The following is a 19,426-nucleotide window of genomic DNA, read 5'->3' on the forward strand; positions in this document are numbered from 1 at the left end:
TGCCCAATGTTTGAAACTATGGGCTGATATCAATTTCAGACTTCGCAGTTCTGCAAATTCAATGTATTTATGAAAGCAATGATCTGTATATATTTAAAGTACAAAACATAAATGAAAATGATGATGTAACACAATGACAAATGGGTAATACATTATCAGCAACAAATCAACAAAGCATCCTTGAGTACCTTAAGGGGCACAACTAGTGTAACCGCCTAAAAAAAGGTGATTTTTGGGAATTTATATTAAAAAAACTACTTCATCAATCATTTCAAAATTCTAGAAATATATTTATGTTTGTTTTAAGAAAACATAGTAAAATTTTTGAAGAAAAAAATTAAATATTTTTAAGTTATCTTCGATCTCCAACAGCGCGACAAAAAGAGGCCCTTCACTGCTGCAGTGATTCCGGCCTTATACGTGGACGAAATAAAAAAAAAATAATAATTCTCGTTAAACTAGATAATATTGCCTGTAAAATGAACTACGATAAAAAAAATAAATCATAAATTGACAAAATGACGGCGTTTTAAAAAAAAGTCGAATTTTACCCAAAATTTTGGTCCAAATTTCGATTTTTGATCCGATCAAAAAATCGATAGTTCATTTTACGGAGAACTATATACAGAACATATAAAAAAAATTGATAGTAATCAGATCATTCGTTTTTGAGTAATCACTGCAGCAAATTCGGAAAATGCTATTTCGAGAAAAACGCGTTTAAAGATAAAATGATCGTTGTACTATATACTATACGATATTTAATATGTTATTTTTAAAGGTGTAATCTACCAAAATATGAAAAAAAACAAATATCGATTTTTTCAAAATTTCACACTAGTTGTGCCCTTTAAATTGAAAATATCTTAAAAATGGTTAACTTTGGAAAAATATTATCCAAAGAGCGTTTGAAGCTTTTAAACATGACACCAACTGATTTTTTTACGTTTCATCGAAATTATGGTACTTTACGTACATTATATTAAAACGCTCTATAAATATCACATAATCAGTACTTCGACAAGTTTTTTTTTTAATTTTTATATTTATAAAATATTATATTAATATTTTTAATATTTCAACTCTGATGATGAGTTAAATCACAGTCTCGAAACATTTGTAACTTGAAAAATATATATAGTGATGTTCGTGTTCATACTAATATAATTAATAAAATGTACGTTAAATTGAATGTACAATATATTGATAAAACATCTGAAAAGTATGTGTACAAATATAATAATTAATTGCCATCAATATTTTATTAATATTTGATTCCTTAACCCCGTCACTCTGTGTTCGTTTTGCCATGAATTTCATCAATTCAATTTCAAATCTACCGGTCGCTGGTCTTTAATTCTTTCCACCAATCGCGTGAGAGGGCATTGGCATTTGGCGCATGCGCACTAGTTCACTTCTGGCACTTAGAATTTCTGCGTCTGTTTCGTATAATGTGCGTTGTGTGGCAATAGCGTGAATAACGCTAAGTCCTCATAAAATCTTGGACTTAGAAAATTTCTGCTCAGTTAAAAAGTGCATAAGACAGGATAATGAGTGTTGATAATACCACTGCCGAACCGAATTCTGGAATTGTAAGTATATTAAATTGCTCGTAATGAGAAGAAATTTAGATTTTATACTGTATATTTTGTGATATAATGCCTTGTTTTTCATCATTTACGAGATATTGTGAGAAAATGGCGTCCAGCGACTAAGTCCCAGAGCATACGTATATGAATGCTTGGAAAATATTTTTAGTGAAATATACTATGTGATAATATAAAATTTGCTTCAAACTAATATTTTTCAAGATCTTGAAAAAAAATCATTCAACAAAAATATTAATTTTAATAATTTTTGCAAAATATAATTACTTAAAACATTGTTATTCACATACAATTTATTAAATAAAAATAAAAAAATATCACTTAATCCTTCAAATAAATACTTTCTTAAAATTTATCATAATATGACACTTAACATTTTTGTGTACCCAGCACCCAAACTTTGATACCTTTATCTTTTAAACATGCCACATAGTAATTTTTATTATTTTAATTGTGTTGATTAACTAATCGGCTTTCAAGTAATTGTAATTTCAATTATATTTATTATATGGTACAGTTATTATAGGTTATGTCACACCGTAATACGTCAGATATTGTCAGAGTTCCTTAAACCTTCTTTCTCAACATCACTTGAAAAATGAGTAAAACTATAATGAAATACTCTATCATCACTATAAACGACCTATTTTCGGATAATTAGTAACCATTTTTTAAGACTTCTAGAATGGTCCACATGTGAACTTGAACGTCCATAAGATGCTCATGTTTATAAAACACCGCCAAGTCATACTTATTTAAAATTATTTTTATTTAAATATTGCATTAATGGCTATATTTTTCTGAAGTCTATTTTATTCATTGAACATACCCATAGTTTTGTTGATATAAGTTTTCCAATATATATATCACTCTACAGGATTAATTTAGATGTCTTGATTGTTCTGCATATTGATTTTTACATACATTTGGAGCATTATATTTTAATTCTTTTGCTCATATTCCTAACTAGATATAAATTATGAAGCAGAACATTCAGATTTGTCTCAATTTATAAACTACATAGAGAACTGAATCACTATATAGTCTCTATTCTTAATCAGCTAAATTGTTAAACCAATAATTTGAAATTAAATATTATATATATAGTTGTTATGTATAATTATCCTCATTATTTTTCTTATTAGCACCAGAATGGAGGAACAGGTGATCATATCAATGGTGTAACCAATGGTTATCCAGAAAAGCATAAATCGAGTCACAAATCTTCATCTCATGACAAACATCGGAGTAAAGATAAAGATAAGGAAAGAAGCAAAGACCATAAAAGCTCTTCCAGCAAACATTCGTCCAGCTCCAGCAGGTTAGATGAATTAAGTTTACTTATACAATAAACATTATGCATGAAGACATCTATGTACAGTTGGAGAGGGTCATTTAGAGTCACACTTAAATTTCCTATTTTTCATTTATTGAAATGAATTTTTCTTGATTTTACTATTAGGGATAAGGACAAGCACTCCAGCAGCAGTAAAGACAAAGAAAGAAGTCACAGTCACAAATCCTCCAGCAAGGACAAAGATAGGGAAGGAAGATCAGACAAGGACAAGAGCAGCTCGAATAAGGAAAGATCTTCAGATAAGGAGAGATCAGATAAAGATAGATCTGACAAAGATAAGCATAGGTCCAAAGAACACAAAAGTAGTTCGAGAGACAAGGATGGGGAAAGGAAAGAGTCCAGCAGTAGTAGTTCTCACCGAGATAAGGACAAGAGTAAACACAAACACTCATCGAGCAGCAGAGATCATGATGATAAATCAAGGTAAGAATAGTTAAAGTTAATAATAATAAGTTATAAAAAAGAATTTGTCTTGGCTTGATTTTTTTGTATTTGTACTTCTCTATCTAAACTAGAATATACCTTTATATATTTTGCATGCTTTGTTATAATGTTTCTTCTATTATCATTCAATTTCAGAAGTAAAGACAAGGAAAGGCACAGGGATAAGGATAAGGAAAGGAGCAAAGATAAACACAGGGACAAACATAGAGATCGAGAGAGTAGCAGTTCTAAAAGTAAATCAAGTGATAGCGGTGATACCTCAACATCTCAAGAAGTTGTTCCTTCAGACAGTGAATTTATTAAACCTTCATTGGTAATTTTTTTTTTAATATTAAAAATTGACTTCATCAGATTTATTGGTTTCTACATGAAGTAATTGTACAGATAAACCCATTGTTTCTTATATCAAGTAAACCTGCTTAATTTATAGTTTTTGTTATTTAAAAACATTATTTATATATGCCAGATTTTCAACATATCCAAGTAGGCATTTTATTTGACATACTTTGTTTATGCAATATTTATATTAAAATACAGTCAAACATGTACCAATCATTAATTTTAATGTAATCATTCTATAATTTTTCATAAAAATAAAGTTTCTTTGCCATTTTTTTAACACCATATAGTACAATTTTCAGAACTGCATTAAGGAGGAAATTGAGAGCCAAGAAATTGAGATGCCGCCCATGAAAATTGAAGTAGACAGCTCTTCAGCATATGAATCTAAAGCACATTTAAATGATTCTCAAAGCTCGTGTGATTATTCAATGACGCAATTCAAAGATGAAGTGAAGGAAGAGCTTCCACCGGAGGAGGAGGAATTAGAAGAAGAAACCTATGAAGATGAGGAAGAAAATAATGAAAATGATCAGGATGAAGATTATGAAGAAAATGTGGAGATCAAGCCAGAAGTCAAAGAGGAAGAACCAGAAGAAGATAGCGAGGAGGATATTCCATTGGTGAGTGATTCAGGATTTTCATATTTAAAGTAATTAATTTAATTTTCCACTCTAGATTACACACTTTTGCTATGAGTCAGTTTTGCTACATATAATGACTACTTGGTAGAGTCATCTCCCATTTTGGGCAATCAAATTCAAATTTTTTGGAAACATTTATACAAAATATGTAATTAATATATTGATTTTAGCTTTAATTTTGTTTAAAACAAAATATGCGGTTTTAGAGTAAAATATACTACTGTTAATACCTGATTATTTAATAACTATATTCTTAATTCTTGTAAGAAGTAATGCATTTAAATTTTTTCAGAATTTCAACTCCCATAAGCAATTGGTATGAGATTTAATAATTTATTGATGTTAATATTGACTGCTAATTCTATTTTTTGTTGCATTTAGTAATTTATTGATAGTATACATGCCTATTTTTAGTTACTTTTTTTCAGCATGTGCTGTTATACAAAACTGCAATAGTTAGTTCATTTTCTTGATTATAACTAATAATTTTTATGAAATACTAATTCAGTTATATAGTTTTTATTTAATTTTTATTTGCTTTTTTACAATGCATAATATTTTGACTCTTAATATTTTAGTAAATTGTCGTTGTATTTCATACATTAAAAAAATCCATAATTACTTGTGTAATTTTGAATTGTAGTTGCACATTCTTTGTATTAGTTATGCACATAGATATTACAAGATGCACTTTAATAATTTTGCATTGGTTCTTGTTTTTTTTACAAAATTTACAAAAATAATAAATTTGAAATTGGTTACTCATAAGGGAGGATTTATCTTTCAGAGTGCTAGAGTCAATAATACCAAAAGAAAAATTGTAAGTGAAGAAGATAGTGAGGAAGACGTTCCTATATCACAACGAAAGAAGAAAAAAACTGAGAAGAAGACTAAAAAGGCTAAGAAACGATCACGTAAGTATAGTTTTTGTTCACATTTGATATTAATTGTATATCAGGAAAAAAATGTAATGTAACTCCTCTGCTAAAACAGATAGATGTTTGACATCATTGAACTTGAGTTAATGGCATTTCTTGTGTGTTTTTTTTCAGATGATGATGATGACGATGATTATGATGATGTGAAGCCTGCAAAAACTAAAGTTAAAAAAGAGAAAACAAAAGTGAAGAAAGAAAAAACTCAAACAAAAGTAAAGACAGAAAATGCTACACAACAGAGCCCGACCAAAGGTAGAAAGAAGAAGGTTGAGGAAGAGCAGGAAGTTTGGAAATGGTGAGATCCATTTTTTTGTTTTTACAAATTCATACATATTTCATTTTTTGGTACATTATGCTGCTTTTATTGATCATAAATTATTTGTTTTTGTTTCTATATTTGAATAGTTGATTAATTTTCGGTATAATGTTCATGATGATTTTATTTAGTTGTGATTATGAATTTGTAAATGCTATGTCGGTTTAAATCGTTTAACATATTTCGGAAAGGAACAATAACAATTAAGGAAATTTATTTCAAATGGTTACAATATTTAATTAAAATGTAGGTATCTATATAATTCAGTTTTATATGGTACCCAGCATAATTAAAGGTATTTTTTATGTGTCACCGTTGTTAATGTTATTATATTTGAATAGTAATAAATTATCAGGAATATAGCAATATTCGTGATGGATTTGCACTGCTTTCTTACAAAAATACTAGAAAATAATTATAAAAATCAGTAGTGGATGTCACCTCGTGTATTATGTAAAACAAAATGGCCGCCATAACTTCAAACAATTTGTACACCTTGCTGAGTATGTTATTTATTTATCATTCTGTTCTTAGCAATTCTAGCTTAAATCATATATAATTTTGAATTCTATGTAGATAATGTTGATAGCTTCTGTTAGAATTAATTTTGTTCCGGATTCTTTCATTTTTTTAAAATCGTTATATTGCAAATTGAGGTTATGTAAACTTGTTTCTTGTCAATTCAGATATTTTATACATACTTCCAAAACCAATTCCGCAAAGCCATTACATAAGAAACAGGTCGTTAGGTATAAATACTACCCTTTATATGTCCTTTTATTCTCTGAACACTTATTTCTAATTTATTTTTAGGTGGGAAGAAGAGAAAAAGAATGATGGTACTAAATGGACATTTTTGGAACACAAAGGACCTTTATTTGCTCCCCCTTATGAAAGACTACCAGAAAATGTCAAATTTCTCTATGATGGCAAAGTTATGGAATTATCTCAAGATGCGGAAGAAGTAGCATGTTTCTATGCCAAAATGTTGAATCACGATTATACTAGTAAACCTGTTTTCAATGAAAACTTCTTCAAAGATTGGCGGAAAACCATGACACAAGAAGAAAAAAATATAATTAAAGATTTGACCAAATGTGATTTTAGGAAAATGAATGCTTACTTTACTGATTTGTCAGAGAGAAATAAACAACGTACTAAGGAAGAAAAGCTAAAGCTTAAAGAACAAAACGAAGCCCTTGTTAAGGAATATGGATTTTGTAAAATTGATGGACACACTGAGAAAATTGGCAATTTCAAAATAGAACCCCCAGGCTTATTTAGAGGCCGTGGTGAACATCCTAAGATGGGTATGGTTAAAAAGCGAGTAATGCCTGAAGATGTTTTATTAAATTGCTCGAAAGATAGTGTTATTCCTGTACCTCCACCTGGACATAAGTGGAAAGAAATTAGACATGACAACACAGTTACTTGGCTTGCATCTTGGACTGAGAATGTGCAAGGACAGGTTAAGTATGTTATGCTAAATCCAAGCTCAAAATTAAAAGGTGAGAAAGATTGGCAGAAGTATGAAACTGCACGTAAATTAGCAAAATGTATTGAGAAAATTCGTGAAACATATATTGCTGAATGGAAAGCTAAAGAAATGAAAGTAAGACAACGTGCTGTAGCATTATATTTTATTGATAGACTGGCTTTAAGAGCAGGTAATGAAAAAGATGAAGATCAAGCAGATACTGTAGGTTGTTGTAGTTTACGTGTAGAACATATAGAGTTACACAAAGAAAAAGATGGCAAAGAATATGTTGTTGTCTTTGATTTTCTTGGTAAAGATTCTATCAGGTATTATAATGAAATTCCTGTTGAGAAGCGTGTGTTCAAAAATTTGGAATTATTCAAAGAAAATAAAAAAGCAGGCGATGATTTGTTTGATCGTCTTAATACTACTGTTTTGAATGAGCATCTACGTGAATTGATGGACGGTTTAACTGCAAAAGTTTTCCGTACATATAACGCTTCGATAACTTTACAAAATCAACTCCAAGAATTGACAGATCCAGATGCCTCCATTCCAGAAAAAATGTTGGCTTACAACAGAGCAAATAGAGCTGTAGCTATTCTGTGTAACCATCAAAGAGCTGTCCCGAAAAGTCATGATAAATCTATGTCCAATCTCCGAGAGAAGATGAATCAGAAGAGAGAGCAAATTGATGAGATGGAAAAACAAGTAAAAGATGCAGCAAAGGCAGCCAAGCGTGGTAGCGTGAAGGAGAAAGTGATTCATGAAAAGAAGAAGAAAGCTTTGGATAGATTGAAAGATCAGTTGAAGAAGATGGAGGTTCAAGAAACAGATAGAGATGAAAATAAAACCATTGCTTTGGGCACATCCAAATTGAACTACTTGGATCCTAGGATATCAGTCGCTTGGTTTGTACTACTTTTACATATTAAATTAACAAATATTTTTTTGAAATCTTTGGCATTACTACTAATATACATGTGCAAATACTTTTATATATTGATTTTTGAATATCACACTTTTTCATTCAAAGAAAAATACAGAAATTTCGAGTAGACTACCATTAATGTAAATATTGGGTAGTTAATTGTTATAAATAAATGATTCATATTATTTTCAGGTGTAAGAAATTTGGAGTGCCAATTGAAAAGGTGTATAACAAAACACAAAGAGACAAATTCAGGTGGGCAATTGACATGGCTACAGAAGATTATATATTTTAGTTGGACAAGCTTGATTTAACACTGTGTTTACCCTCTTTGTAAATAGTACAATTTTAAAACATATTTATATGTTGAACTTTTGGTCAATTTTTTAATAGACTTGACCGGAACTTATGTATAATGCATGGGTAGGCAGTTTTATAGAAGTGAATATGAAACTTAATTTATGAATTAAAATGCATATTTACTCTCTATATTTAAATTTGATTAGTTATTTTATTTCACAATGTAACATGCATTCATGCATTTTACATAATGATTCATTTAAAGCGAATATCTTAAATTATTTTAATACTTGCAACAATAACACAGTTGTTGCTATTTTGACTTACTAGATTAGTATTATAAAAATATTTTTTTAGTATACCATTTACAGAACAATATTTGTGGTTTTCATACAAATGTGCAATTATTTTGTTTATGTATAAGCATTCTGAAATTGCAATTTGTGAACACTAAATTGATTTATTTATATTTTGAACTATTTATGTAGTAAATATATATATACATAGAATTCAAAATTGTATTATATTTTTTTTATATATCAAATAGTTTATATTTGTCTCGACAAAAGTTTTATATGATAGTTAAGTGATTGGTATTCATAAGTAGCTCAAATTTATTTTAAACCTAATAAATATTCATGCACCGAGCATCTACATTTTAATAAACTGCATGAACTCAAATCAGGATGTGCTGTTATATATTATGCGTGTAAGAATTGAATATAAATTTTAGTTTAAAGTATGTGTAATTTTATGAATGACAAATTTTAATTAACTGACTGTTTTGCATAAATATATGAAAGGACTGTGTGCACAGAAAACACATTAATTTTATCATTTTATTAAATTCATACTTCTTTTATAGTAATATTTGAACAATTAGTTTTTAAGAAGTTGTATTCTATTTATACTTATGTATAATATTAATTACATTCTATATCATTTTAACATAAATCTGTAAAAGTAAAATTCAACTTCAAACTGTAAAGTTTAATATTATTATAAATACAAAACAAAAGCAACTGAACTGAAATACAATTCTTTATTTAAAACTCATGTGATAGAAAATAAATCATCTCAGTAAATTTCTTAACATATAATAAAATTGTAAGCAATTGTATGATTAATTGAATAAAGAAATTCTATAAGTACAAAATGAAACTGTTTTCTTAAGCGTTGTAAAGTTTTACAGATGTAAAATATATATACATTTACACACCGGCAAAAGTATATATTCGTACCGTTCTCAGCTGGACCAAGGAGTTGTGTAGGCAAGTACATATAACAGCTCTTGTAACTTTCAAACCATTTGTGCAAAATAAATAAAACATTCGAAAAACTTGTCCAAAATTGAATTACCTTTAACATTGTCTAACACCACAACATACTACAACAACTCGGTATACTCTAAAACTTAGCTTAACCGTATATTTTGTTTTCCTGCAGGTCGCAATGTTAAAACTGAAGATAATCCTGTCGACGATCCTTCGTAATTTCCGCGTTCACAGCGATTTAACCGAAAAGGACTTCAGGCTTCAGTTCGACATCATCCTGAAACGAGCCGAACGATTCAAGGTGCACCTGACACCCCGGAGACCCGGAAGTTCCGTCAGGACATTGAAGGCGTAACCGGAACAAAAAGACAAGAATTGAGAGTTTGAGACATCGGAAGTGTGTATTGGACGATGAAATTGATACAAGCATATAAATATATATGCAATATGAAAAATTTGAGAAAATGTTATGCACGACGTTTCGAAAGTGCCATTATCAGACACAAACTTTTGTAAAAATAACTTTTTGTGATAAAACACTTAAAGAAGTGAATTATGCACTTTATGCAAAAAATCAAATGATGTAATATGCTTGTATCAATTCATTATTTTTATTTATTCAATCATGAATTTTTTGTAATTATTGCAAATTTAAATAATTTTTTTATCATATATATCCATTTTTCGCATGTAAGTAATCTATGACGAGAGGGATGTTAGAAATATTTTGTATATTTTATTTAATTAGTAATTATTATTTTTATATAATTTGTGTAATTATGATGAAATAATTTTATGTGTGTATGGATATTTACAAATGTTGTTTTCTTAATTAATTTCATGTAATTGATACAACACAATTCAGATAATAAAAAAAGAAAGAAAACTATGCTAGACTCATCTTTCACCTATGCTCTTACTTATACCCTTCTTTTACTAGATTAAATTACTGCCAAAAGGTTGATACTAAAAACTGTGTTACCAGTCTATATAAATATATATTCTGTGCTCTATGTTTAATTTTGTTGTAAATATTTTTGAAATATATCAACAGTCTGTGCTGTCAAGTACTTGGTTGAACAAGTGACTTCTTAGACAATATAATAACAATTAATAATTAATAACAGTTATTCATATCATAAATTTAAATAGAATTTAAGTGTGTGTTTTGCGAAAATATGATTTAGGTAAGTACAAAATAATATTTGATATTTTAACTTTAAGGGACTGCGGTTCGTGTTTATGTATTTATAAATATTTTGGCAAACTGTTGGGCATAATTCTAAACAAATATTTGTTTCAACACATTATGATATTCAATTAAGTCCAAAACGATGATTAATACATGAATTTGTTACTTTAAACGTCAAAAGTGAATTAAATCGTTTAAGGTTAAACGCCAACGTCAAAATTGACAGTTGCTTTCGGGTTGGAAATGTCTGTTGTGACAGGTTTATTTCCAAATGTGTTAATTATTAAATATTTTATTCGAGAATAAAACCACAAAAACTTGGTGAAAAAATCCGTGGATATCTTTAAATTAATCAAGTAGAACAGGTCGCATTTAGTTAATTTTTTCTTACTATTTCAAAACTGCTCAAAGTCAGAAATATTTCAAAAGAGGAAAATACTTTTTTTCATTGTTCAAACAAAAAGTGTGTTTTTTATACAAGGAAATACGTTTTTGAATGTTTTCTTTGAAAATAAATATTTGTGTATTAATTGTCGTGTTAATAATATTTATTAAAAGTGCAGTTGTTATCAATATTTCAATATTTACATCATAGAAGGGTCAAAATTCTAAAATGCTCTTTGTAAGTAATGTTTTTTTTTTAATCATATGTACCATTTTCAATTAAATTAGTTAATTAATTTAATTGATAAAATAAAAATTATTTGTTTAAAAAAATTGCACAAAATTAAATTACCAACATTTTTTTTAAATATTGGAATACTTGAAAATATCATTCAAAACCATAATAATGATTTTAGCGACCTAATAGTATAATTATGCTGTATAAGATTTATGAATCATTAACTATATTGAATTCATGGACTACTATCCACGGATTTTATCAAACAAATTTTATTCAATTGCATTCAATATGCGAGTTTGGGACATTTTTTTACATTTTGCCAAATGTTTTGGAAATTTTATTCTGAACACTTTTATATGTTTATTTTAGCATAAACTAGATAAAATTTGCTAGAATTTAATGTATATTGTTATATTCACTTTTATATTATATTAAAATTTTGAATAATTTGTAGTTGCGCCATGAAGCGCAGATTTGAGTTTGATAATTGGCTATAGGTTGATTTTGGATGTTTTCTTACATTTTGTCAAATAACTTTAAAACTATGTTCAGAACATGTTTATTTGTTTATACTAATATAAACTAGAAGAAATTTACTAACAAATAGTATAAATTGTGTTATATACTTGCATATCAAAATTTTGAACCATTTTCAGTTGAAACGCAAATTTAAACGTAATATGTAGATTTGGGACTTTTTTTTACTTTTTTCCAAATAACTTAATTTTCTTTTCGGGCACGTTAATTTGTTTACATTAGTAAAAACTATATCAAATTTACTGGAATTTAGTACAATCTAGTGCATATAGTTGGATACTAAAATTTCGTGTAATTTTTAACTGGAACGCGAATTTGTCTATGTACATTTTATCAAACAACTTGAAAATTTTGTTCTAGGCATCTTAATTTATTTACATTAGTGAAAAATAGATAAAATTTAGATTTATAAATCATAAACCATATTAAAAGCATAGACTGCTATTCATGCTTTTGTTACAACTACAGTGATGATATCAAATTATTCGATTATAATAAATGATTTATTTTAAGTTGAATCCATGAATACTATCCATGGATTGTTTTAAGAGCTTTTTTTTTAAACTTTGGAAGTGATACTCGTATCAAGTTATTCGATTAACATGAATAATGTAACTATTCGGCTGTACTTACCTACAAATTATTCGAATGTTTTTATTTTTTCACTAAGTTTTTGTGGTTTTATTTTCAAAAAAATATTCAAAGCTTACTTATTGTTACTAGTCTGGTATTAAGTAACAAATAATCTTATTTGAAATGTATATCCTTAAAATAAATATTTATTCTTATTACAGGTACTTATGCACTTATAGGAACAGGAACCATAAAATCTGGGTCTCCCCTATACTAAAAGAAATTTATGATCAAGAACTTATTGGACAAAATTTTTGGATGATTTTTTTTACACCAAGGACGAAATTATCCTGTTTGATGAGCTTTCAGGGCGTGTACCACTGAAAAACAAGAAAAACTTTGGTTGCAATATCGGAATTTTAGCAAAAAAATAGATTTGTTTTCGCTATTTTGGATTTTTTTTGACTGATTCCAAAAGATTTTCGGATGCTGATTTCAAAAATGCTATCTATTTTTGGTTAAACCCACATACACTCCGCGAAAAATCAAAATCTTTGGTTGCAAAATCGATTATTTTTTAAAAAAAAATTTTTTTTCCGCGATTTTCAAAATGTGATGATTGGAAAATGATAGGTTTTGATTGATTTTGGGACGCTGATTTCGAAAATATTATCCGTTTTTGGATAAATCCACATACCGCTACGAAAAATCGAAATCATTGGTGGCAAAACCAAAATTTTACTAATGAAATTAATTTTTTTTTTCGCGATTTTCAAAATGTTTTGACCGATTCTGATAGTTTTCGAGGCGCTGATTCCGAATATGAAATTAGTTTTTGGAAAAAAAAATTCTTCTGCCTTTGGTACCAAATTAAAGTTTGAAAAATTGCCAACTTTAAAGCTGATTTTAACTATGAAGACGATGATAAATTTGTATTTTTTTTGGTTTGGTATAAAGATTGTACTTTAGTCTACACAAAGCATTAATTAAAATTATTAATTTCATTCATTAAGTGCCTTAAAATTGCATCTGAAAGTCACGATTTTGGCCAATTTTGGCTGCTCCTGATAGACTGTCTTTTTATCGAAAAAATAATAAGATTTTTAAATTACACCAAAGTAGGTTTGGTTTACTGCTAACCAGGCGTAAATATGAATTTATTAAAAATTATCCTCCTACTTTTTCTTATCTTTTATATATATATATATATATATATATATACACGCGTATATATATATGCGTGTATATATATATATATATATATATATATGCGTATATATATTTATTTATATATATATATATATATATTATGTCGATTTTTGTAATACTGACACTCAATAAATTTAATTCTATCTATATGTCTTATTTATTTACACAGTTTGAAAAATTATTGATTCCAAATATTTTTTTCAGTCAAATGGGGTTCGAACTGGCGAACTTCGAATTGATATTATGGCCTAAACCGTATCTTTACGACCTCAGCCATTCGCACATATAGCATACAACATTTTTTATATCTTTCAGTTTGAAAATAACAATTTATATTTTTACAAAAGACTACGGTTTTGTGTAACCAATTGGCCGAGATCGTTAAGTGACCACTACGGTAGCTCAGTGTTTCTCGGTTCAAATCCCTAAGATGCTTGAAAAATCGAGTGTATAGTTTTTCATAATTATCAAATATTAGTTCAAAATATTAAATTCAGGTGTCGCATTTCGACCTTGACACTTAGTATATTTCTGAAAAACAAAAAACTCAAGTTTCGCACTTCACTGTAAGAGAGATACATAAAGAGAAAAAAAAAAAAAGGTAGAGGAAGAACTGGGGAAAGAGAGGGGTAGAGGCAGATGATGAATAAGAGAGATGTGTATGATACATATTCTTTATTAAAATTCAATATTAATACAATATAGGAATAAAAATAACTTTTATCATCAATAACTTAAATAGCCGAGCGGTTTAAGTGACCGCATACTCGGTGAAATCACTCTGGAGGCAGGCACAAGGTGAGACGGATCGAGTCCAGCTGAAGGCGACGACGAGCAACTCTGAAGCAGAAAAAAAGGAGCAGTGCTGGTGGCTGGCTGTTGGCGAGCGCAAAGGGTCCTGAAACGAACACACGAAGTGATGGTCAACCAGAGGTCCATGATGCGAGAGGTTACACGCAGGGGGACACATTGCGGAAGATGCATGCCGAACCCAAAAATCTACCCAAAAACCACAACATGCGAAAAAAACAACACCAAAAAAGAAAAAAAAATGTGAAAAAAAGGGAAAAAAAGGGGAAAGAGGAGGAGGAGGAGGGAGAAGGAGGGGGAGGTGAGAGCCTTAAAAAAAACCCCCTAAGTCCCAGGTCGATTTTTCTCTTTTCTGTTCAGCGTTGAAACTTTTTTATGTATTTTAGTGTTCCCTCACACCAATTCCCAAAGCCAACACTCGAATGAAATGAAGTCCACGTTGAAAATTTCACAACGAGAAAAAAATACTGGGACTTAGTTAAAATTTTTAACTTTGTCCCAATAAAATTTTCTCGTTGTGAAATATTCAATGTGAGCCTCATTCATTCGAATGTTGGCTTTGGGATAATACAGCATGCATAAATAACTCGTCTGTCTTAATTGAAAAGGTTTCAGAAAATTTGGACTTAGAAAAAAAAATTATCTGAAAGAACTTAGAAAATAAAAATTATTCGAAAGAATTATAATCAGAAAATTTGGACTTAGAAAAAAAAAAAATTATTTGAGAGAATTATTTAGTTAATCGATGAAATGAAATCATATTAATCGAATCAAAAACGTTTAAACGACTTGATAAAACATGTGAAACCTTTACAATTAATCGAGACAAAAAAATAAATATAGCTGACTTGAATAATATACAAATTATTGGAAAAAGCCAAAAAAGAAATTCAATAAAACTTGTAAAATGAAATAATAAAAAAATGTTCAAAAACTTTAACATTAAAAACTTCAAAACTGTTACAAAGCTCATTGTTACCCTTTAGAAAGCGAGTTAAATAATTTTTACAACTTGAATCGAATAATAAACTTGTTAACAAAAATATCTTTTGTCTAATCATTCAAGTCAACTCTTTGAAACTTCGATTGCATGTCTTGATCAAAATTGTTTTTAGCAACAAAAGAATAAAAATCTATCATTCAGCTATGCAGCGATATGATTGAATAAATTTAAAATAAAATTACAGTAAAAGACTTTTAAAAGCTGCATTTAATTAAGAATTTGGTAAGTCGTATTGAGTATTTGAAATAATTTGATCAAAACCTACAATCGGTTATCCATAAATAAGAATGTACATGCAGTCAATATCGCTACAGGGAAAACACATGATTCTTGATACTGGAAATGTAATTTAAAAAATTGTTTCCAAAGGATAATGAACAAGAGGTGTCACAAAATAAGAGATTTTTGTAACAAAGTAAATTTGTAATTTGTAATAAAATCGCATCAATTTAGGTGTTACCTAAGGAAGGATGCTAGGGACCCTTCAACAAATAAGTAATCGATGCTTACAAAAAGCTGTATTGGTTAACTAATAATTTAATAACAAAAATTTAATATAAATAATAATTCTGAATTCCACACAAAATCAGTTCATAGTTTTATTTATAGAGCAAAAGAATCTCGGTGGAATATTATTATGGAATTGTAATATTATGAATTACTTTCAATGACTTTGACACATACAAGAAATACAAACTTTAGTGATTTAGAACATGTATAAAAGGCACTTGTATAAATAAATAAAAAAAATGAATCAACATGTTTTCCCCACAACAAATTAAATAAAAACATAATTTTTTACACATATGTCTGCCAAATTAATTTAAAATCTTTTATTTTCATAATAGATAAATAAACAAAGAATATATTGTATTTTATGCATTAAAAATTAATAAAGTATATCTTATTAAATAAAAATATATTGACTCAAATATAATAGTATAAACAATATTTTCAGCAGATATATGTATATAACTATATTAATAATGCACGGGCCAGAAAATATTCCACTAAAATATATACAGGCTGCCTTATAAATGATATCAGATAAGAAAGGGACATGTTCTCAAAGCACCTTCGAATTAATTTCATTTAATATGGAAAACAAGCATTAAATACATAACTATATAAGAAATATTATTATTACAAGCATAAAAGTAGTAGATAATAAAAAACTCGGTCATTAATTGTAAACTTCTCTCAGGAAATAAATTATAAGTAATGTCTTTTTATTTATTTCTATTCAAATCATAGTTTTATTGAAGATGACAAACAATAATGTATCGAAATAAATATTTTCAAAATTATTTGACTGCTTTAAATTCATATGCATTTATATATATATATATATATACATAAGTTAAATATTGAATATTTAAAACACTATAGGCACAACAGATATGGTACGATAAATGCCTGTATATAATTCCAGAAATATATCCTTTGACTCGCTTGTATAAAACATGCTTTGCACTTACATTGTTCGATATCCTCTATAGCAGCTCCAGAACACAAATCCAATACACGAACCACATCTAGAGCATCTGCCAGAAATCTAAGTACTCGACACAAAATCACTACTTTAGAACCACTGCATAACTCTAGTCTTTTACAAGTCAATTTGACCTGTTGCAATTGTCCGAGTAAAGTCTTTGCATAATACACGACACACGACTTATATTAGAGACTTTCGTGAATTTAGAATTCGATAATAACAGATATGTGTTGGAAGTACTCAAATATAAGCTACAAAAGCATATATATAAATTATACTATTGATAATTGCATGTATATAATTAAAGGATACATTGGCGCTGTAAATGAATTAATAACCAACAAAAGCACATATATAAATTATACTATTGATAATTGCACGTATATAATTAAAGGATACATTGGCGCTGTGAATGAATTGTTTAATTATAAAATTGATTCAAAATGGAGACCCTGAAAGAGACACTTATCAAACTATTCAAGGCACCTCCACACATATCCATTTTTTCGGCTTTTAATTAACGTTTCACGATAAATTTATTATATCAAAATGATCTACTGAATTAATTACATGTTTTGATGCATAAATTAATTAAAACTAATCAAGGATTTAATTAAAAAAAAACGTTAATTAACCCTAGCACATGTTAAGTCACGAAAATCTGTTTGACAATCGAGTGGCATTGAAGTTGTCAACATGTGTCAGAATGGCTGTCACCTCCTGTGCAATTTAAAGCGCGAAATTCAAATATATGTTATTTAAATTATCAGTTTTCATACAAGTACATAAATAGTGAATGATTTGATTTTTGCGATAAATAAATTATATCTGAATGAAAAGATTATCTTAATTGAAAAAATAACCTGAATCTTGATGACTAATTGATATAGAATTTGAAATATAATATATAATTATCCAAGATCTGAAATATAAAACTAATAATAAAAATATCCGAATAAGTAGATATTAATGGCATTTATTTCGATTTATAAAATATACAAGCATTCATCATTAACTATATTGTTAATAGTATAGTATATACCTCTTATTTTTAGATTTTGCTAGAACTTATTAACTATGATAAGAATCAGGGCCGGATTTAAAAATTTGGCGCCTTGGGGCACTGACAAAAATGCCGCCCCATCTCTGAATTTTTAGTTAAATAGTTTTTATATATGATTTTTCTAAAATTAAAATAACTGTTTGATTGCAGAAAATTTATTACGCATTACACACGATAAATTGTATGTATGAAACTTCCGTTACCAAAAATTAAAATTAAAAAAAAAATTAATTAATTTTTTAGAAAACTTTTTGTACTTCGCGCTGCTTTAGCTGCGAAGGACAAAATATAGAAGCGCGTAAAAATATTAAATCCTCGCCGGTGAACAAGTTAATGAGTATATTAATGCTATAATATAAAGAAAATATATTTATGTTTATAATGCCTGTACATATACCGTGTGTTTTTTTCAGCCAATTCAATATTATCAAGAGAGCCAAGTGTATAGTTCTATCAAGTCAAAGCATGACTTGATAGAACCGAGACAAAGCAAATGTATAAGGAACTTGACTAAGATTTTAAGACACCCAAACAGTAAACATATTGTTTTACACAATTGTCTACACTAAAAAGTACACCCAATATAAGTATCCAAGAAAATTTTATAATTATATTTTTTGTAATTTACGTTACAGCATAATGTAATTTGGCATAATCAAATCATAATCAAATTAAAACAGCAAATTAAATTAAATACAATATATTTATTCATTATTTCATTCACATCTAAGCACTTAACTATTCAATATATCACAGTAGGCATCAGACGGACGGATAGTATAATTAGTAGTTCAAACGATTGTTCTCACTCATGAGCAACTTGAGAGTTGAAGACCACTTGGCTTCAAGTTGGCGGTTACCCTAAAAACAAAGACAATGAATTTAGAACAAGTTTTCATAAATATACTTTAATAATAAATTACCTGATAAATCATCAGTACCGTATTCCAAGCAACCTCAGTAAGACCTTCATAAAAAACTCACAAGTTGGTATTTATATAAACTGATGAAGTAAGTGAGATTAGTCATCTTATTGAGTTAATAAGAGTTAAGTTCTTCATGCATAATTATAGGCAGTTAAAAAAAAACTCTAGCGAGTCATTCACATGTTAGAGCTTCAGGGCAGTAATAGTTGGATTGAGAAGATCTGCAAAAAAGAAAAACATTTTAGGAATGTTTGCATTTATGCTGGTATGGATAAACACATACCTTGTAACATGTTTCTGGAAAGATTCCTGGTGAAGGAGTCAGTGTGCAGAGCACCAGTATTCGAAAGGACCTGGAAAAAAACA

At 28.4% G+C, this 19,426-nt stretch overlaps 2 protein-coding genes across 2 annotated transcripts in view; one reads left to right on the plus strand and one right to left on the minus strand.

The window, feature by feature from the left end:
* Positions 1 to 1,457: 1,457 nt before the first annotated feature.
* Positions 1,458 to 8,721, plus strand: LOC113373268 (DNA topoisomerase I, mitochondrial). Its single transcript, XM_026613574.1, has 10 exons — positions 1,458 to 1,592; positions 2,753 to 2,928; positions 3,070 to 3,387; positions 3,544 to 3,721; positions 4,050 to 4,370; positions 4,684 to 4,707; positions 5,179 to 5,305; positions 5,444 to 5,624; positions 6,459 to 8,033; positions 8,246 to 8,721. Exons 1-10 carry the CDS (start codon positions 1,551 to 1,553, stop codon positions 8,346 to 8,348), a joined length of 3,045 nt encoding a protein of 1,014 aa, XP_026469359.1. The 5' UTR covers positions 1,458 to 1,550; the 3' UTR covers positions 8,349 to 8,721.
* A 10,507-nt stretch (positions 8,722 to 19,228) lies between these two features.
* LOC113373791 overlaps positions 19,229 to 19,426 on the minus strand; it is a 30,783-nt gene continuing 30,585 nt past the window's right edge. Inside the window, exons 9-10 of the mRNA XM_026614065.1 lie at positions 19,344 to 19,413; positions 19,229 to 19,281 (exon numbers count right to left, since the gene is read on the minus strand). The gene's annotated coding sequence lies outside the window, so the exon portion shown is untranslated. The remainder of the gene's footprint in view (positions 19,282 to 19,343; positions 19,414 to 19,426) is intronic.

Source organism: Ctenocephalides felis, unplaced genomic scaffold, assembly GCF_003426905.1.
Source record: "Ctenocephalides felis isolate EL2017-DRISC unplaced genomic scaffold, ASM342690v1 CF-g0.4_SCAFFOLD_01604, whole genome shotgun sequence".
Taxonomy (NCBI): Eukaryota; Metazoa; Arthropoda; class Insecta; order Siphonaptera; family Pulicidae; genus Ctenocephalides; species Ctenocephalides felis.